Source organism: Panthera tigris, chromosome A1, assembly GCF_018350195.1.
Source record: "Panthera tigris isolate Pti1 chromosome A1, P.tigris_Pti1_mat1.1, whole genome shotgun sequence".
Taxonomy (NCBI): Eukaryota; Metazoa; Chordata; class Mammalia; order Carnivora; family Felidae; genus Panthera; species Panthera tigris.
The window spans coordinates 19,026,007-19,048,227 of NC_056660.1; the positions used below are offsets into that span (position 1 = coordinate 19,026,007).

At 41.0% G+C, this 22,221-nt stretch overlaps 1 protein-coding gene and 1 non-coding gene across 3 annotated transcripts in view; both read right to left on the bottom strand.

Annotated features, from left to right (window-relative positions):
* THSD1 (thrombospondin type 1 domain containing 1) overlaps nt 1-22,221 on the bottom strand; it is a 66,360-nt gene that overhangs the window by 29,395 nt on the left and 14,744 nt on the right. The window contains exons 4-5 of one of the 2 annotated variants that reach the window (XM_042961818.1): nt 17,031-17,189; nt 7,038-10,036 (exon numbers count right to left, since the gene is read on the bottom strand). In XM_042961818.1, the coding sequence (XP_042817752.1) occupies nt 8,667-10,036; nt 17,031-17,189 (1,529 nt within the window). In that variant the 3' untranslated portion in view covers nt 7,038-8,666. The remainder of the gene's footprint in view (nt 1-7,037; nt 10,037-17,030; nt 17,190-22,221) is intronic. The other variant, XM_042961879.1, reaches the window with a different exon arrangement.
* Nucleotides 10,565-10,666, bottom strand: LOC122232106. The gene has a single exon (XR_006209461.1). It is a non-coding gene; the product is annotated as a U6 spliceosomal RNA (small nuclear RNA).

The window sequence follows — 22,221 nt, forward strand, 5'->3', positions numbered from 1 at the left end:
AGGGAAATGAAGGCAAAAGTGAACTATTGGGACCCCATCAAGATAAAAAGATTCTGCACAGCAAAGGGAGTAATCAACAAAACTAAAAGGCAACCAACAGAATGGGAAAAGATATTTGTAAATGACATATTGGATAAAGTGTTAGTATCCAAAATATAAAGAATTTACCAAACTGAACACCTGAAAAATAATCCAGTGAAGAAATAGGCAGAAGGCATGATTAGACACTTTTCCAAAGAAGACATCTAGATGGCCAACAGACACCTGAAAAGATGCTCAACATCATTCATCATCAGGGAAATACAAATTGAAACCACATTGAGATATCACCTGACACCAGTCAGAATGGCTAAAATGAACAACTCAGGAAACAACAGATGTTGGCAAGGATGTGGACAAAGGGGAACCCTCTTGCACTGTTGGTGGGAATGCAAACAAGTGCAGCCACTCTGGAAAACAGTACGGAGGTTCCTCAAAAAATTAAAAATTGAACTACCTTATGACCCAGCAATTGCACTACTAGGAATTTATCCAAAGGATATAGGAGTACTGAATCGTAGGGGCACATGTACCACAATGTTTATAGCAGTGTTATCAACAATATCCAAATTATGGAAAAAGCCCAAATGCCCATCAACTGATGAATGGATAAAGAAGATATAGTGTGTGTGTGTGTGTGTGTGTGTGTGTGCGTTGTATACACACACACACACACACACACAATAGCATACTGCTCAGTGATGAAAAAGAATGAAATCTTACCATTTGCAACAACGTGGATGGAACTGGAGAGTATTATGCTAAGTGAAATAAATCAGTCAGAAAAAAAGACAGATACCATATGTTTTCATTCATATGCGGAATTTGAAAAACTTAACAGAATATCATAGGGAAAGGGAAGGAAAAATGTTATAAACAGAGAGGGAGGCAAACCATAAGAGACTCAAATACAGAGAACAAACTGAGGGTTGATGGAGGTGGGGGGATGGGAGGGTGGAGAAAATGGGTGATGGACATTGAGGAGGGTACTTGTTGAGATGAGCACTGGGTGTTGTATGTAAGTGATGAATCACGGGAATCCACTCCCAAACCAAGACTACACTGTATACACTGTATGTTAGCTAAATTGACAATCAATTATTTAAAAAAAGAAGAAAAGAAATACAAGATGTCTTGTATTTCTTTTTCTTGCCTGAGTGCTGTGGCTAGGACTTTCCATACTATTTTGTATAAGTGTGGCCAGAGTAGACATCTTTGTTTTGTTCCTGATCTTAGAGGAAAACCTCTCATTTTTTCACCAGTAAGAAGTTAGTTGTGGATTTATCCACAAATGGATCATATATGGCCATTATTATGTTGAGGTATGTTCTCTCTAAACCTACTTTGTTGAGAGTTTTTATCATGAATGAATGTTTTACTTTGTCTAATGTTTTTTCTGCATCTATTGAGATGGTCATATAGTTTTTATCCTTTCTCTTATTAAGGTGATATACCATATTGATGGATTTATGAATATTGAACTATCCTTGCATCCCTGGAATAAATCCCACTTGATCATCATTAGTGAATTTTTTAATGTATTATTGGATTTGATTTACAAATATTTTATTGAGGCTTTTTGCATCTGAGTTTATTAGAGCTATTGGCTATAGTTCTCTTTTCTGCAGTGTCTTTATCTAGTTTTGGTATAAGGGTAATGGTGGTCTTGTAGAATGAATTTGGATGCTTCCTTTTTTCTATTTTTTTTTTTTTTTTTTTTTTGGAATAGATTGAGAAGAATAGGGATTAACTCTTCTTTAAATGTTTGGGAGAATTCACCTGTGAATCCTTCGGGTCCTAGACTTCTGTATTTTTGGAATTTTTTTGATTACTGATTGAATTTTGCTGCTAGTAATCAATCTGTTCAAATTTCCTATTTTTTCCTAATTTGGTTTTGGGAGGTTGTTTCCATTTTTCTAGGTTGTCCAACTTGTTGGCATATAATTTTTCATAATATTCTTTAAAAACCTTTGTATTTCTGTGGTATCTGTTATTTCTCCTCCTTCATTTCTGATTTTATTTATTTCTCACTCTTCTTTTTTTGATGTGTTTGCCTAAAGGTTTAAGAATTCTGTTGATCTTTTCCAAGAAGCAGCTGCTGGTCTCATTGATCTGTTCTAATGTTTTTGTTTGTTCATTTTTGTGTTGTTTTGTTTTGGTTGTTAGTCTCTATTTCATTTATTTTTGCTCTTTGTTATTTCCTTCCTTCTTCTGGCTTTGGCCTTCATTTTTCTTTTCTAGCGCCTTTAGATATGAGGTTAGGTTGTTTATTTGCAATTTTTCTTGCATCTTGAAGTAGGCCCTTGTTGGTATAATCTTTCCTCTTAGAACAGTTTTGCTGCATCCCAAAGATGTTGGACCCTTGTGTTCACATTTTCATTTGTCTCCATTTTTTAAAATTTCCTCTTTGATATCTTGGCTGATCCATTCATTTTCTAGTAGCATGTTATTTAACCTCCATGTATTTGTGTGTTTCCAGATCTTTTCTTGTGATTGATAACTAGTTTCGTACCATTGTGGTCAGAAAAGACACATGATATGATTCAAATTTTTTAAATTTATTGAGTCTTGTTTTGTGGCCTAACATATGAACTATTCTGGAGAATTTTTCAGGTGCCCTTGAGAAGATTATGTATTCTGCTGTTTTTCGATGGAATGTTCTGAAGCTATCTCTTAGGTCCATCTGGTCTAATGTGTTATTCAAAGGCACTATTTCATTGTTGATTCTCTATCCAGATGATCTATCTATTGATGTAAGTGGGTGCTAAAGTCCCCTACTATTATTGTATTGGTGTCAATTTCTTCCCTTATATCTGTTAATAGCTGCTTTATGTATTTATGTTGTTTCCAGGTTGGGTTCATAAATATTTACAATTGTTATATCTTCTTGTTGGATTGTTCTCTTTATCACTATGTAGCGTCCATTGTCTTATTATAGTCTTTTTTTAAAAAGTCTATTTTCTCCAATATGAGTATTGCTACCCCTGTTACCTTTTCACTTCCATTTGCGTGGTAAATGTTTTTTTCTCTCTTCACTTTTGATGTGTATTTAGGCCTGGCAGGAGTCTCTTGTAGACAGGATAGAGATTGGTCTTGTTTTTTTTCCATTCCATCATTCTATATATTTTGAATCAAGTGTTTAATTCATTTACATCCAAAGTAATTAATGATAGGGATGTACTTACTGCCATTTTGTTATTGGATTCATGGTTGTTCTTATAGTTTTTCTCTGTTCATTTCTTCTCTTTCTCTCTTCCCCTGTGGTTTGATGGCTTATTTAATGGTATGCTTAGATTCTTTTTTCCTTATTTTTTGCATATCTATTACAGGTTTTTGATTTGTGGTTACCAGTATGTTCATGTATAACATTTTACGTATACAGCAGTCTATATATTAAGTTGATGGTCACTTAAATTTGAACACTTTCTAGAAACACTACTCTTTTTTCAACTCCCACCATTTTATGTATATGATGTCATACTTTATATCCTTTTATTTTGTGAAATCCTTGACTAATTTTTATAGATTTAATTGACTTTACTGCTTTTGTGCTTTAACCTCTATACTGGCTTTATGTCAATCTACTACTTTTATTATGTTTGTATTTGCCTGTGGAATTTTTTTCCTTTCATAATTCTCTTATTCTTGATAATGGCCTTTTATTTTCGCTTAAAGAACTCTCAATGTTTCTTGTAAGTCTGGTTCACTTTTGTTTGTCTGGGAGACTCTTGATGTCTCCTTTTTTGAATGACAGCCTTGGTGGGTAGAATATTCTCGATTGCAGGCTTAGTCATTTCAGCACTTAGAATATATCATTCTACTCCCTTCTGCCTGAAGAGTTTCTTCTGAAAAATCAGCTGATAGCCTTATGGGGTTTCCCTTGTACATAACTGTTTTCTTTTGCTGCTTTAAAATTTTTGTCTTTATGACTACATTTTGTAATTTTAGTTACTATGTGTCTTGGTATGGACCTTCTTGGGTTGATTTTGTTGGGGCCTTTTGTCCTTTCTGGATCTGGATGTCTGTTTCCATCTCCAGTTGCAGGAAGTTTTCAGCTATTATTTTTTCAAGTAAGTTTTCTGCCCCCTTTTCTCTCTCTTGTCCTTCTGGGATTCCTGTAATGCAAATGTTATTTTGCATGATGATGTCACTGAATTCCCGTAACCTATTCTTTTTTTTTATTATTCTTTTTATCTCTTGCTGTTCAGTTTGGTTGTTTTCTATTACTCTTTCAGCTCACTGATCCATTCTTCTGCCTTCTCTAATCTGCTATTGATTCCCTTTAGTGTATTTTTCATGTCAGTTATTCATTTCTTCATCTCTGATTGGTTCTTTTTAATATTTTATATCTCTTTCTTGAAGGTCCCCCTGAGGTCCTCCACTCTTTTCTCAAGTCCGGTAAGTGTATTTATGACCATTATTTTGAATTCTGTATCAGGAATATTGCTTGTCTTTCATTTAGCTCTTTTGTTGTGGTTTTGTCCTATTCTTTCATTTGGGACACAGTTCTCAGTCTCATTTTGTCTAACTCATTGTGTCTATGTATTAGAAAAGCCAGCTATGTCTCTTTATCTTCAAAGTAGTAACCTTATGAAAGAGAAGTCCTGTGGTGCCCTGTAGTGCAACGTCCCATTTACCAGAACCAGGCACTTCTGGTTTCCTGTATGGGTTTTGTGCACCTTATTGTCGTGGCTGAGCCTGGTTTGCCTTCAGTCTAGTCATCTGCAATGGCCCAGTTTGTTGTAGGCAGGGTTTGGACCCTGTACTGTTAAGGAGCCAGTTTGGAGTTGCTATGGGCTTCTAGTTAGGCGGTGCCAGTAGTCAGACCAGATGCCTGCCCTCAGCCCATTTGCTGTCACTGCTGTCACTCCAAACTGCAGGGCATTCTCCCCACCTTGTCCCCTGAGAAGCTTTCATTGGTGATGGGGCCTGCAGTCAAACCGGATGCCTGTCCGCCATCTGTCTTTTGGGGTTACGGTAGCGCCAACCTGTGGGGTGTTCTGTCTCTTCCCCAGGAGGATTTTGTTGGTGGATGGGGCCAGCAGTTAGACCAGATGCCTGTCCCCAATCTACCAGGGCTGCAGCCTCCCAAACTGCAGGGCTTTCCCTGTGTACTGCACCTTGAGAGGTTTTTGCTGGTGGGTGGGGCCAGCAGTCAGATCAGACGCCTGTCCCCAGTCCACCTGCTGGGGCTACAGACACACTAATTGACAGGGCCCTCTCTCTGCACTGCCAGTTATAGGGTTTGGCTGCTGGCACCGCAAGTGTAGTGGTGTGTGTGTTTATCTTTCCCTCTCCCCAAGGCAGGAGCCACTTTAGAGTGGCACCAATTCCTGCCAGAGCTGCTTGCAGGATGAGAGGAGGCAGGAGGAACTTTGGAGGAACCTCTGCTGAGTGGGGCAGGTTAGAGGGATCCTCAGGAGAAGGTGGGGATGGGGCACGTGGTGTTAGCAAGGTAGGTGGAGGGTCCATGCTGGTATCCGCAGGTGTCCAGGTATCTACGCTGGGAGGGCAGGGGAGAGAAATGGTTCTCTACTAGATATTTGTTCTTGGAGAAGTTGCCTAAAGATCCCTGCTCTCCAGCACGCACTCTGAGATTAGTAAATAAATCTCCTTCAGAAAAATCCCAGACACTTTTGAACTGCTGCTTCTATGCTTATCTTGGTGGGATTGTCATTCTGTTTCTTCAAGGGTAGGGACTCGGTTTCTGATTGTCCTCTTGCTCTCAAAGAGCTAAGCCTGCTGGTTTTTGAAGAACTTGGAATTAAGCTCCACAGTTTAAAAGGTCAGTAAGTTAAGCCCAGCTGGTTTTCAAAGCCAAGTGTTATGGGGATTCATCTTCCCAGTGCAGGTCTGCTGTGCCTGTGGTGACTGTTGTGGGGTCTGCTCCTCTCTCTTCTTCCTCCCATTTGTGGTAAGTCTCACTGGGAGTGTGGTTCTTGACCACATCTCCACCTCTCCCACTCTTTTCAGTGTGGTCTCCTCCCTATGATTAACTGTGGAAAGTCTGTTCTGCCAGACTTTGGGTTGTTTTCTGGGTTAGTTGCACGGATGGGGCTGTTATCTAGGTGTGCCTGTGGGATGAGGGAAACTCAGAATCCTCATACTCCTCCTTCTACACCATCTGCCCAGAAGTCTGGTTGGTATTTTCTTATGTTTTCTATCTATTTAAGTTCTCACTGTGTTCATCCATTTTTGTTCCATTTTCAATTAGCACCTTTATGACTATTACTTTGAACTCTTTATCACGTAACTACTTATACCCATTTCATTAAGGTCTTTTTCTGAGGTTTTATCTTATTCTTTCATTTGGAACATATTCTTCTATAGGAGATTATTTCTGATGAAGTTTACCACTTATCCGCCAAAGACAAATATCTACTTTTCTCTTTCTCCGAGACAAGGGCCAAATTAGCTTAACTTAGAATGGTAAAGTTGGCTTTTGATTAGAGCCACAGAAAACTGTGCTAGGTAGATGGTGAACAGGTTACACACTGATATTATTTCACGGTTACATTAATTTAGATGCATGCTATATTGGGAAAGAACATCACTGGAACGCAAATCTTTCTGTTCATAGTGTTTTCCTCTAATTTTCACCTTCTTTTTGTCTGTTTCGGTTTTAGTCTGACACTGTAGGGAAATTCACTGTGAAGTATGGAACAAGTGAGCATGTGCCCTCTGTCCTCAAAAGTTGGCATGCAAGCCTGTGAACCTGGAAAGAGAACAAAGCTTTCTAATATGGTAAACCAAGAAAATGTAGATTAAGAAGCCTGGTTTCCTCTTCTTTGCATCAGCACATAACAGCTGTCAGATACCACTGAATAATCTACTCCTCCTGTTCCTGAAAGGTAGATGTCATTATGAAAGCATTTCCAAAAGGAAGTATGTTTTAATTTGGGACAATGGCACAAATGAAGTGGCAATGCAACAATAAAAGAGAAAATTTAAAAAGTACAGTATTTGCATTTGTGAATTTTTTTTTTTTTTTGTCCCACCTCATTCGATTCTCTCCGTTGGTCCTTGAACCTTCACCAGCAGGCTGATATCCTGATAAACTCTACAAGGAAGAAGTAAAACAATGTAAAAGGCAAGGTGGGTGTGGCCGCGAAAGAGGTCATGGTGAACCAGAAGTGCAGCTACTCAAATGTATGCAGATAAGGCATTAGGTTCTAGGGCTGAAAGGAAGTACACCAGATTGAAGATTGCCCACGTGATACCTGATGACAGACTTCCAGGGAAAGAGCCCAACCTTTAGGTTTTTCTGCTTGGCCCTCGCTTCCAAACAAAGCAAGCTGCAAGACCAGTCGTAACATCAAGCAGTAGAAAGTTTTCCTTCCTTTGGGAAAAGCTAGTAAAAGCATCTCTCTATGCCCTCTTCTTGCCGAAAGGGCCAGCTTTCTCCTGAGGTCCCTGCTGTCAGAGAAGAGTTGCAAAGGCTGTGATGGCATCGTGCATAATGGCCATTAGAATAAAAATAGGAGTCTCTGTCCATCTAATCCTGCAAGAGTTAATTCCCTTCCCTGAGCCTCCCATTCTTCACCTGAAAAGGGTGGTAGGCAGATTGAACCAGAAAACAAAAGATTTATTTCTAAAAGACTTATTTTTTTCTACTTCCTTTACTTCGTTCTTCCAATTAAAAAAGTTAAGCACTAAAAACAGTCTAGTCTACCTGCTTTCCATGTACCTGAGATTAATTCACATACTTTGAGTAACATGATAAAGTCATCTTTAGAAACATATACACACTGGTTTCAGAAGGACACCCTCTGGGGTCTTGGCTGCCAGTCTGGTCCAGGCACACACGGTCAGAATCTTAATGCCAGTCAGCGTCCTTATCAGCATTCACTACCCATGTTCTAGTTGATACTCTCTCAGGAGACAATACTTTCCTTTCTAAAATGTATACTCTTTGCTCCGAACAATGAGTATATGAATAGGTCTTCATTTGACTACCTGAACAATCAGCTTCTTATATTATTTATCCAAAGCAGAATCAACTCGCCTAATTTGTGTCAAGTCACCAGGACTCTTTGTTGCATAAAAAACATTAAGATATCACCCAACTCTAGCATGAAAGGTTCTTCTGAAATCTCTTGTGGCATCAGCATTTTCTAGGTAGTCTAGTACATACCAGTCAAAATTGACTTGATCTGCCAAACATGAAACTCATTCAGTACTGCCCCTGTAGGAGTCAAATTCTTATTTACAACTTAATAAACAAAGTTAGCTTTGTTCCAGCCCTTATTATAATAAGTTGAGACTTCCAAATTTCCTTCATGTCCGACACCGCCAACAAAGTGTTCAAAGCACTTAATACTTACAAGTCACATCTTGTCCTTTCACATCCACATGAGAGACCAAGCCCTATTTCACTCTTGTTTAAATTTTATTATTGTGGTTATTAGTAATAAACCAATAGAACTAGGATAACAAAGGGAAACGTTCAAGATAAGTAACTTCTTCCTTATGAATGAAAACACATGCACACACTTGAGTTACTCCCTCCCCACCCAATCCTGATGTACAGACAGCTATACAAAACAGTCCATAGAGCTCTGTGAGCAGCTGATACCAGGAGCTGGGCAAAGGACCCCAGCTGTATGAAGTCTCAGGCTGATGTGGGTCTAGATGACTAACTTCTCCACACTGAGACTACTCGTGGTTTCATCCTCTTCATTTGACCCAAAATAGCCCGGGAGGTCCAGCATCCTCTGCTCAGCCTCCGTGAGGCCAAATGACGTATTATCATAGAAGGCAAACTCAGGGTGGGCTGGGAAACTCTGACACTTGTCTTTTCTACCCTGAGAAGGGCTCAGGGGGCTGACCCTCTGGTAGCTGTCTTTGGGGGCAGTGGGGGAAGGCTGCTTCCTTGAGGCACTCCTGTGACTGGGGGACGGTCCCCTCCGAGATCTGTGAGGCTCTGTTCTCTCACCTCCTACCACGAAGCTTGCCTGGCTGTCCCCCAGGTCTGGTTTCCGCACGGGCTGCCCCAGGGTGTAGGACTTAGGGGCAGGGCTCAATGGACCTCTGGTTGCACCCGCCCCTTCCGGTTTCTCGGGAAACGGGGCGGCGCCTCGACTGTGAGGCCGAAATCTGTCTTCGGCCTGGTCCCAGGTCCGCGTCCTAGAACTGTAGGCCGGGGCCTGGCGTGGAGTCAGGGTGGACATGCTCCTCTCCCGGAAGGGCCGGGCCTGCTTGGCTTCGTGAAAACTAGCGGTCCTCCTGAAGTGGGAGCCCCTGGGGTGGCTCCTCTCCGGCAGCGCCCCTCTGCCGCCCACGTGCCTCGTGGCTGACTTGCGGATCACCGTCTGGCTGGGGCTGACGGCGCAACTGGCCTGACACGCCGGGTGGTCGGGCCTGGAGGGGGGCCTGGCCGCGGCCCCGCCCGCCGGCTGCTCCAGAAACGGGGATTTGATCCGGAACTTGTTTGCCGCGGCTTCGTCTGGGCTTTCTACGTCTAAGGGGGGCACGGCGGCGGCGTCGATGGCCGTGTCCGTCAGGGGACTCTGAGACACGTGGTACACCTTGGTGGTTTCCGTCAGGCCCTTCTTCTTCATCTCCTTCAGCTGCTGCTGGGCCAGGCGGTAGCTGAACAGCGGGGGGATGATCTTCTGGGCGTTGGACTGCACGCTCTCGCTGCCGGAGGCGTCGTCCTCGGGAGCCGCGGGCACACTGCGCCTGTAGGTCAGGGGGATGCCCGCGTCCCCCGGGCCCCCCGCGGGCCCGTCGCCCCCGTCCGAGAAGCTGCCGCGCTGCTCGCTCAGCTCGCAGATGTTCTCCTCGTCCGAGTTCTTCCGGAAGCTGGGGGAGTGGATGGAGTTGTGTCGAGCCGGCGTGCGGCACTTCGGGGTGCGGCCGAACTTCCGCCACAGCGTGATGAGGACGGTGGCGAGGATGATGAACAAGCACAGGGAAATCCCAGTGACGGTCACGATGTTGTTGGACTTCACCGGACCCTGGGGCTGAAGAGGGGATGCACTGGACGGCTGGAAAGCTACAAGACAAGGGAGAGCAAATGTATTCTCTGGTATTGATTTCTCTGCGTGGTTTTAAGGTTCTGATTATCTAGCAGTTCTAGAAAAAAAACGTAAAATAAACAAGGACTGGGATTTCGGGTCTTAACACACGTGTCTCTGCTGGCAGCTTAAACAAAACAAAACAAAACAAAAAAAACCCCCAAAACAGAAACAACAACGACAACAACAACAACAACAAAACAAAAAACACCAAGGCACACGGAAATGAGGTGAGCAGATAAACCACAATCAGGGGTGACTTCGGGGCTCACTGGCTCCTGCTAACACGTGTCTCAAATGTTCCACATAGAAAGTAGCAGCATAAGGAAAGTGTCAGGGTAAAATCAAGATATGGTGAACACGGGATATCTATAGTTAAATGTACCTTTGAGATGCACAGCAGAAAATTCCTATCAAGTATTAAAACCTGACATGCAAAATGATTCAGGTAGGTTGTATCTCAGTTCGCATATCTGAAGAAATTAATAGGTGAAAATAAGTCTTTAGGCAATAGCGAACGCTCCACGAATGTGTGTCATCCTTGCACAGGGGCCATGCTGATCTCTGTATGGTTCCAATTTTAGTACATGTGCTGCGGAGACAAGCACAAGTCTCTAGGTAATGTAATGCAACTCCAGTTTCCCTTCTAATGTCAAAGAACTTGCTTTCCTGGTTGAAGCCTCTTCGGCTCACTCTTCTCTTTCCAGCTGTCCTCTCCTCTTGCCTCCTTCCGTGGGGTGTTGATTTGTCTTTTTCTTCCCTGCTGTCTCCAACTGCTTTGTCCCATGGTCATCAAAATGTTTCACCAAGCTTCAGACACCAGCTGGGGCCTCAGCCTGTACTGCCACTGAAATACCCAGGAAACTGAGACCACCTAATGCCACCAGGCCTCCCCTCTCTTACCTCTTTGTCACTGTCCACCCTTCAGGGGCTTCCAGTCACCTGTCCTGTCCCATTGCCCCCTAAGTCTTACCACTACCAGCTCTGTGTGTCATGTCCATAACCCACTTTCCCACTGCTTCCCTGTCTTTTCTGCTTCCCCCCACCAATGGGATAACCAAACTCCTCAGCATCCAGAACCTTTCCCTTTGCCTCCTTCCTTGCCTTACCTGAGGGGACTGGATCTCCTGCGGGGCACGGCTTCCCCTGCCCACCCTCTTGTGTGGAAGCTGTGATGCACACTTGTTTATAATAAGCAAACAAGACCAGCAGCACGGAGTGTTCCTCACTCTTCTCATTTCTGATTGCCATTTTCAGCTGTTTGATACCTCCGTGTCAAAATTCTACTTAAAAAAAAAAAATTCTCTATGCTGTACTTTTCACTTCCATGACTTATTTATTTTATAACTGTAAAGTCTGTACCTCTTAATCTTCTTTATTTTGCCCATCTGCCCCCACTCACCTCCTTTAGGCAACAAGCAGTCTGTTCTCTGTTTAAGAATTCATTTTTTTGTTTTGTTTTTTAGATTCTACAAATAAATGATATCAGGTGGTATTTGTCTCACTTATCATAATACCTCTCCTTTATCCATTCCATCTACTGATGAGCACTTGGGTTGCTTCCATATTTTGGCTATTGTAAATGCTGCTGCAATAAACAGAGGGTGCATGTATCTTTTAGAATTAGTGTTCATTTTCTTTGGGTAAATACTCAGTAGTGGAACTGCTAGATCATATCATATTTCTATTTTTTTAATTTTTGAAGATCCTTCATAGTATTTCTGCAGTAGCTGCATCAATTCACATTCCTACCAACAGTGCACAAGATGCTCTCTTTTCTCCATATCCTCACCGACACTTACTGTTTCTTGTCTTTTTCGTACTAGCCATTCTGTCTGCTGTGAGGTGATATCTCATTGTGGTTTTTATTTGTATTTCCCTGATGATGAGTGATCTTGACCATCTCCTCATTGGTCTGTTGGCCATCTGTACGTCTTCTTTGTAAAACTGTCTATTCATGTCCTCTGCCCTTTTTGAATTGGATTCTTTGTTGTTGTTTTTTGTTTTTGTCTTTTCTTTTTTTTTTTTTTTTTTGGTGTTGAGTTTTGTCGGTTCTTTATATTTTTTGGATATTCACCCCTTATCAGATATATGCAAATATCTTCTATTCAGTAGGTTGCCCTTTTGTGTTGTTGATGGTTTCCTCTGTTGTGCAGCAAAAGCTTTTTATTTGTAGTCCCAATTGTTTATTTTTGCTTTTGTTTCCCTTGTCTGAGGATAAATATCCATAAATATGTTACTAAGGGTGATATCCAAGGTGTCTTCTACTCTTCTGAGGCCCATGCCATCTACCCAGACCATCCGCCTAATGCCCCCTCAACATTGCCATCCTCCAACCTTGTGGCAGCCATCAGTCACTAGCACCTGGGTCTCAGTCTTCCTTACCATCCTACAGGTAGGCCCAACTGGGCAATGTCAGTGCCCATCCAACATATAAAGCCTTACCATTGTTTGCAGCTGCTCCTCTTCTGAAATACTCAATTTCAGAGCCTATTTTCAAGCTATTTTATGAATATTCAATTTCATAGCCTATTTTCTTCTCCTCTCACTCAGCCAATATTATTACACTGGTTTCTCAACCTCACTGCAATTTCTGATTCCCCAACTCATCCATTTATTTTCTCCCCATATGCCAGCCAACTCCTGGCCTCACTTCTCTCCCTACACTTATGATCCATTACATAAACCATTATCTTACCAATAACCTCTCTCTGACCTTTAGTAGTGAGCCATACTCCTTTCCCCGATCTACAGCAAAAGTCCATCCCTAGGTAAACCAAAACGTGAATTACCAGCTGCTGCACCAAGGTGCGGAGCACTGGTGGAGAAAATAATGCACCTGTGTGGGTCAGCGCCTCTGCTTACCGACAGCCCCCAACCTCAGCTGCCCACAGCATGGGCAGCATGGGCTCCTAAGCAACTCAATTCTTTCATTCCCTACAAGTTTCACCACTTTTCTCAAGTCCCCTACCAACCCGCCTCCTCAGAATGCCACTGATTCACACAAAAATAGAAGCTATCTGGAAAGTACACCCCCAGCTTCTTTTGCCATTTTCTTCTCCCATGCAGACTTGGGAGCAGCCACACTTCTATTTACTTCTTTCTCTATGGAGTGGAAGAAGTATCTTCCTAGAAAGGTGGGTCCACCAAGTGCGCTCGGTCACCCTTCTCCAGGGGGATCAACCCTCTGTACCAGTTCTCTCCAGCTTCTCCCCTATGCAGCTCCGTGCAAACATGCTTAACCTCTCACTTTAAAAAGACCCTTCCAGAACCCTCTCACTACTGCCACAACCATATCTTATTCCTTGTCCTCCCAGCAAAGCTTAAATAAAGAAGAGTCTATATTTGCTGACTTACTCCTTCCACATCATCACCTCTGAGTCCTGCAACCTGCCTCCAGAATTAGTTTCAGTGAAATAATTTCTGCTGAGGTCATTAATGATCTAGTAGCTAAATTCAAAAAAATTTAGTCCTGATATTCCTTGACTGAAGTATTGGCTACTTCCCAACACTTCCTGAAACTTTTTCTCTTCTTGGCTTCAACGATAGTACTCACTTAATTTGGAGCAAAGAACATCGACTTTGGAGCAAGGAGATCTAGTTCCTATCCTGGCTCCATTAGCTCTACTCTCTCCACCAATGTCCCATCAACACCTTCACTTTCACATGCCCAAGACTCATCCTCTTTCCCCCAGAACCTGGCTCTCATCCAATATATCCAATCTCAAGGAAACGGCACTGCTGTCCATGAAGTTGCCAGTACTAGAATCCTGGTTTTAATCCTTGATACTTCCCTCTCCATCCCTCTCCACATCCAGAGTCTTTGACCCCTTCCCTCCTCTGCCTCTCCACTGTCATCATTTCATTTTTCACCTGAGTTTTCACCTGAAAAACACTTAACAGGCCTTGCTGCTGCCATTCCTACCCCTTCCAATGTATTCTCCATACTATAGCTAAGAGATCCCTCTGAAATACAGGCCAAACCTTGAAAGTCCCTTAGAATCTGGCTCCTACCTACCTGTCTGGGTTCATTTTTACCACTCCGTCTGGTACACTATGCTCTAGATACATTAAACTATTTTCAGTTCTTTGGCTCTCTTAATGTGCCATCTTCTTTCATGTTTTCATCCATTGTTCCCCTTGCTAAATTCCCTTTCTCACTTGGTTCACCTCAGTGACACCTACTCAACTCTCAAACTTTAGCTCAGATATCACCACCTCCAACAAAGGAGTTATTCCCAGCATGGATTTTCACCCCGGAAAGCTTCCATAGTAAGCCGTGGATACTTTTTTCATTGTAGGCTCTACACTGTGCTGTATATTATTCCTGTGTGTCTGCTGAGCTACTATATCCTAAGTGCCTTCCAGATAGGAACAATGCCTTATCTTCATACAGTAAAACCTTGGTTTGCGAGCATAATTCATTCCAGAAACATGCTGGTAATCCAAGGCACTTGTATATCAAAGCAAATTTCAAGAACCATTGGCTCAATTGTGATCATGTGGCATTTGGCATCATGTACTACTCGTACTGCAAGACATTGCTTGTTTATCAAGTTAAAATTTATTAGAAATGTTTGCTCATCTTGTGGAACACTCGTAGACGAGTTACTCGCAATCTAAGATTTTACTATATTCCCAACCCCAGTCATAGTAACTTACACATGGCTGGTATCCAATAAATGTTAGATTAATTCATTATTAAAAAGGTAATAGCAAAATGATCAATATCCCACCTGACAGAATGTGGACATATGGCAGTGGATCCTCCCATTCTCAAGTTTGAACGAGATGGTCAAATTAACATAGAACTTGACAAAAAAACATCCTTCAAAGCCAAATAAAACTAAACTCTTAACCAAGTGAACCTGGCTGAATGATGAAAGACTTGTTTCCTGACATCACTTCATTCAAGTACAGTGGCTGCTTACCTCCATGGGGAGCAGCAATTCAATTGCACATCATGGTCGCTTTATTTAGCTATTATCTTTGACTGTGCTGGCTCCCTTCAAAACCATGGCTGGAGAAAAGCCCAAGAGCTGCTGACCTCACCCCTCTCTGCCTCATCTACTTCCCTCTTTCACTTGAAGTGAAGATTTCCAGATGCTAAGCAGCCTACGAACAGATCTTTACATTTCCAAGGAGTGTGAAATAGACTGAATACGAAGATGAACACTTGGAAGAAATTATCATCTTTATCCACATAAGCATGTATCTGAGGACCTTTTTGCTAATTTATAATTTCTAGTTCCCAAATTTTCCAAAAATCTAGTACAAATTTCTAGTTCCCACCCAATATTAAAGAGTTAAGACAAAAGAACATGAAATAATTCCATATATCCTCAAAATTAATTGCTAATTCCAGGTTGTTGATGCTTCCAGAAAGCTAGACTGGCCGGTGCAGAAAGGCAAGTTATTCAAGATAGGTAGCTTAGAAGGGTCAGATCTAATCCTCTGCTTTCTAGCTTTATGGTCTTGGGCAGGTCAGTTATCCTCTCTATGCTACAGAGTCCCAATTAAGTGTGATAATGTATTTAAAGTGCTGGCACATAGCAAATGGTCAACAAACCATTTATATCTTGTCGCTTCTAAGGTACAGAAGCCAGTGACAATTGATTTTAAATTCAATTGAGTTCATCCATTCATTCACTCATTTATTCCTTCATTATGGAACTCTAGATAGAATATCTTAACACAACATGCCATCCCAGAATTGAGAGGAACAGATATATTTGAAGGTACTCATACCCAAGAAAGGAGCTGTGAAAGTGAAGGGGGCTTATAAAGAAAGAGTAGACAGAGAATAGAGCCTAGAAAATTATACAAAATATAACTCGAGATAGAACAGATTCAGAGTGGGGTCAAGGGCTTATGAAAGAAGAGGGGCAGGCTAAGGGCTAGCAGAAGAGCTTAAGTCTGAGGGAAATCAGAAGAAAGAACATCCTCAGGATGCTGGAATAAAGGGAACAAGTCTGGCTGGAAAAATGAGACAGCAAAAATGAATTTGTAAGATCACATGTGGGGGACACTGGCCAAGGTGTTACCACGTGCCTGTGGTTTTTGCTTAAAGATGCTCTGAGATCCAAACACAGAAAAAAATCTAACTCCCCCAGATCTTAAGGGACAAAGAACTAGGGATGGTTTTCTAACCTGGAATTGGAGAGTGGAAGAAGTCAGGACTTGACAGAAGGACTTTATCTAAGGGTCAGGACCAAAGCAAAGGCTGTCAAATTAAATGTGGGGGGCTGTTTGTAGATCAGTAGGTGAGATGGTGTGTGGAAAGAACAAGGATTAGTATTACTGTAACCTGTAGCAAACGAATGGAATTCAACTCCATAAGCTGAAGCACACCTAACCGAGCTTGTCAGCATTACATCTATAAACCATTCATATCAAAACTCACTGAACACCCACGAGTGCCTTCAAGATGCTGAGAGGATGACAGAAAGGCCAGTCTCTAGATGATGACAAGAAGAAATCTCCCCACCTTCTCCTCCTGAATAGGGGTAATAAAGAGGAAATGTAAGGCCATTCAGGGATAAGACAGGGTGACTTGACCCATTTTGACAAATAACCGTCTATATGGTCCCCTCGAGCTTCTCTGAGATGATGAGAAAAAGCATTTTTTACATGTTCTTCCACAATTTTAGCAGGAAGCAGTAAAGGATAAATAAGAAAACAAAAGCACAACCAAAAATATCTCGGGAAGAAAAGATCATCCCTCCTATTTTTGTATTTTTAAAAATGATTTCCTTGTCATTTCCCTGTCTTCCATAGTGTGAAATCCCCCGCCATCTCACTGGCCAGCTACTCCCAGTCATAGAAAAACTACTGAGCATAGCCTTAGTAAAGCCAGCAGCAATAACAGAGTGTCAATGAGTCCACCTCTGAACTCAGGTTGGTGATTTTCAGGCAGGTCAAGGTTCAACAGTCCCTCTGTGGAGAGATTCCCGAAGAAAGAAGCATACCTACCAGCACACTCCTCCAGGGAACACAGGGAGGTCTCCGAGGACATTCCAGGGCAGCCAGGTCTGGAGGGGAAGGAAGTCAGGCACACGCGGCGTCGCTCTCTGACACCATCCCCACACGTGGCACTACACTGGCTCCACGGCTGCCACAGTCCCCAAGTTTCTGCAAGGACATTAGCCATGCTTTTAATGCTAGTTCATTTGAGAATCAGAATTTAACTGTACCCAAATGAAGCAGCAAACTCAAATCTCAGGCCTTGAAAAGTCAGTAAATGAAAATATTCCCAAAGACGCGGAAAGCTGGAAAGGGTGTGTAACCACCCTTAAAACAAAGGAAAGCTGTATAATTTACAAAATATTAACCTTTTTGGAACTCATCAGACAGCAAAGGTCACAGGACAACCAAATGGCCTGAAGAAAACACAGCCTCCTCTAAGGCAAGACAGGATGCAAACCTTGCTTCCTGAGATAGATACCAGGCCTCATAAAAGCTAGTGAAAAGAAGTCATCTGAAAACATATGAACTGCTAGAAGCCTAGTGTGGGCTAGCATGAGAATATAGAATCCCTGGGAGCCACATATCCAATGGGAATTTGTACCCACTTGCAGGTTCTTCATGGATCTCATCAAATGCTCACAAGAAGGACTGAGGGTAAGTGCAAGGCCAGAGAGGGCCTTCCTTTTAGTTCAGGCCTGAGGATAGAAGGAGTGGCACTGTGGGAAAGACAAACCTCATGTGGATTCTCCTCCCCATCTGCTCTACCAACAAAAGCCTCAACCACTGGGGGGAAAGCAGCAGCCCTGTCACTTTAAGGGCACCAGTTGAGACACAATGCTGCTAAGGAATGCAAAAAGAAGGAAATCCTTCACCCCTGAAGAGGAGCAGAAAATATACTGAGTCCAGACTATTAGAGAGCTTCCACCACTGAAGAGAGGCAAGATCAAGAAGGCCCCATCCCTGAGACTCAGGGGCACAGCATTTATCTAAGACTAAGGATGAAATGGAACAAGAAAAAGCTCTCCAGCTCCCATCACCCAAACCCTACCCTGCACCATGCTAGCAATTTCCAAGTATCACTAATAACAACCCACTGCTAGTGCAGGGGCAAGAGCGACAGATAACAACCTCTCTTGTGTGCAGGCTCAAGCCTAAAGCTGAGGGTGGAGAAGCCTGGCAAGCCAACTCCTACCCTAACTGCAAAGTAACATTAGAAAATTCTGATGAACTCTATCATGTACTGAGGATGGCCATAGCAACAGCACAAACCCAAACACAGCTTAATTCCTTAGTGCACTGACCCAATCCCCACACTAATGGACTAGCAAAAATAGAGTATGCCCATTTCCCCACATAAGTACTATTTATTGTTGTCTACAGTTCTAAATAAGATGTGCAACTTTCAACCAAAAATTATGAGACACACAAGCAGCAAGAAAAAAACTACCAATAAATAAAATAATCAAGAGAACCAGACCCAAATGTGATCCGGGTATTAGAACTATCAGAGAGAAGTTAAAATACTATGATTAACATGAAAGACTTTAGTGGAAAGGTAAACAAGATGAATAGATAAAAATTTTCATTAGAGAGTTATAAACTAAGAAGAGGTGAATGGAATGCTAGAAATGAAAAACACAGAACAAAGATGAAGAATGCCTTCTAGAATGCTCATAAGTAGACTTACTGAGGAAAGAAACAGTAAATTTAATATAGGTCAATAGAAATCACTCAAACTGAGACACAAAGATTAAAAAGAGAGAGTGGGGGTGCCCGGGTGGCTCAGTTGCTTGAGTGTCTGACCTTGGCTCAGGTCATGATCTCATGGTTCGTGGGTTTGAGCCCCATGTCGGGCTGTGTGCAGACATGCTCAGCCTGCTTCAGATTCTGTGTCTCCCTTTGTCTCTGCCCTCCCCTGTTTGCACTCTGTCTCTGTCTCTCTTGAAAATAAAACATTTTTAAAAAATAAAAAAATCAAATTAAAAAAATAAAAAGAGAGAGTGAATAAAACAGAATGGAATATCCAAGATCTGGGGGACAATATCAAATAATCTCTTGCTCATGTTATTAGAATCCCAGAAGAGAAAAAGAGAATCAAATAATGACCAAGAATTTTCCAAAATTAATGAGATATACTAAGCTCTATCCAAGATGCTCAGAAAACATCAGGCAGAATAAATACAAAAAAGCAAATAAACTAAAAGAAGTTAGACACACTATATTTAAACTGATAAAAACAAACAAACAAAAAAAAAACTTTTAAGGCTGTGGGAGGAGGAGGGAAGGTGGAAGGAGCAAACACATTGTATATGGAAGAATAAAGATGAGAAATACAGCAGACTTCTTGTCGTGTAATCCAAGGATAGTGGAGTAGTATCTCTAAAGTAATGAAAGAAAAAAAAAAGACCAATCCCAAATTCTTCCAAAAATTAAGGAGAAATAAAGATTTAGACAAACAAAAATCAATAAAATTAATTACCAGCAGACCCTCACTACAAGAAATGTTAATAGAAAATCCTTCAGGCAGAAGGAATAGGATACCAGAAAAAAATTGTGTCTGTACAAAGAACTGAAAAGTGCTGGAAATGGCATTTATAAAGGTAAAAATAAAACTCATTTTTTCTTATTTTTAAATGCTCGAAACTATAACTGCTAAAGAATAATAGTATTCAGAGCATATATAAAGTAAAATGTATGACAATAATCACACAAAGAATGGGAGTAATGAATTGGGAGTGTACTATTAATAAGGTCCTTACACTACATGTGAAGCAAAACATTATTACTCAAAGGTAGACCAAGAATAATTAAAGATATATATTGTAAACTCCAGGACAACCACAAAAAAACATTTTAAGGTATAAACAATAAACCAACAGTGTGGTTAAACTAACTCATAAAAAATATTCAATTAACACAAAAGAAGGCAGAAATGAGGAAAAAGAAACAAAGAACAGAAGAAACAGAAAACTACCAAGATGACAGATGTTAATCTAACCATATAATGGTTACACTAAATATAAATAATCTAAACACACCTCTTAAAAGATAGAGATTGTGAGATTGGGTAAAAAAGCATGACCTAACTATATGTTACTTAAAAGAAACTCACTTAAAACACTAATTCAAAAAGATATATGCATTCCAATATTTACTGCAGCATTATTTACAATACCCAAGATATGGAAGTAACCAAAGTGTCCACTGATAGATGAATGGATAAAAAAGATGTAAGGTAGGTACACACACACACACACACACACACACACACACACATACACACACACACTGGAATAATACTCATCCACAAAAAAGGATGAGATCTTGCCATTTGCACCAATATGGATGGACCTATAGGGCATCATGCTAAGTGAAATAAGTCAGACTGGGAAAAATAAACAGTATATGATTTCACTCATATGTGGAATCTAAAAAACAAATGAATAAACAAACAAAAAGCAGAACTAGATGTATAAATACAGAAACAACCTGATGGTTGCCAGAAGGAAGGGGGTGATGAGATGGGAAAAATGGATGAAAGGAAGTGAGAAATACAGGCTTCCAGTGAAGAAATGAGTAAGTCATAGGAATAAAAGGCACAACACAGAGAAAATAGTCAAAGACATTGTAATAGCATCATATGGTGACAAATGGTAGTCACACTTGTGTTGAGCTAAGCATAACAAATAGAGAAGTTGAATCACTATGTATGTTGTACACCTGAAACTAAGTAACATTGTGTGTCAACTATACTCAGTTAAAAATTTTTTCACTAAAAAACTTACTTTAAATATTAAATACATAAATAGGTTAAATATTAACAGTTGGGAGAAGTTAAACCCATGAACATTCATTAACAGAAAACTGGAGTAACGATATTAGCATCAGACAAGGTAGACTGCAGAACAAGGGATACTACCAGGAATAAGAGGGACATTATTACATAATGATAAAAGGGTTAATCTAGAAAGGAGTCTTAACAATCTTAAATGGGGGTGCACCTACCACCAGAGCTTCAAATTCATACCAAATATTCCCAGAACAGTTTAATGACTGGCACATGCAAGCATCTCTTCCAAGCATATATGTAATCACTGCCAGATAGAATAATTAAGTAGTCTCCTACAAAAAAAATTGTTCTAAGACCCTTTTCTATCAGTACCCATCCAACCTCAAGACCCAGGTCATACCAACCCTGGGCACCAAAACACCCGCTGCATAAAAGTCTTTCTTCATCATTTATGGACAAAAGTTCAATACAGTCACAGGTATATAAAGCACTAGGAAAACATAAGAACACATAGGGCAGATACATTCTCAGGTAATCCAAGTGGTGCAATCTTTGAAATGAGTCATGGAGTATGAGCTCTTTAAAGCAATTAAAAGTCTCTGGGATTTTCACAAGAGTGGGAGCATTACAAACCACGATCCTGGACCAACATCAACTGAGGTGTGGTAATTATGTTCCATCCAGAGGTCCAACTGAACACAATATTGGTTCTGTGTCTCCAGATTACACTGCAGCTCCGCAAATGGAAGAACAATAAGCCAGCTTTGTCCTTAAGCTGCAGAGCTATTCAGACACTAAGCCCCTCGTGCCTGCAAAGCCTTGGGGCTCTCATATTAAACTCTCTTTGAATGAAAGTATGGTGATTTATTTTTGAAAAATCAACTGGGAATTCCACTACTGAGAAATCTAAACTGAAAATTAAGTCAGTGCATAGTTTATCCTTCTCTTATGCTCATATTTAAGACCACAAAAGGTAGAATTACAAATGCTAATAATCTTTTTGTAAACTCTCATTTACTTTACATAAATATAATGTATTTAATATATAAAGTTATTTGTCAAACTAAAAACAAAAATTCCACTAGTAGTGGCCAGGAAAAAAAAAATCAAAGTTTTAATAAAAGCATGAATATTAACGTCAAAAATTTCATGTTTATAGAAGCACTTTCAACAATAGCCAAATTATGGAAAGAGCCTAAATGTCTGCCCATCAACTGACAAATGGATAAAGAACATGTGGTTTATATATACAATGGAATACTACTTGGCAATGAGAAAGAATGAAATCTGGCCATTTGCAGCAACATGGATGGAACTGGAGGGTATTATGTTAAGTGAAATAAGCCAGACAGAGAAAGACAAATACCATATGTTTTCATTTCACTCATCTGTGGATCTTGAGAAACT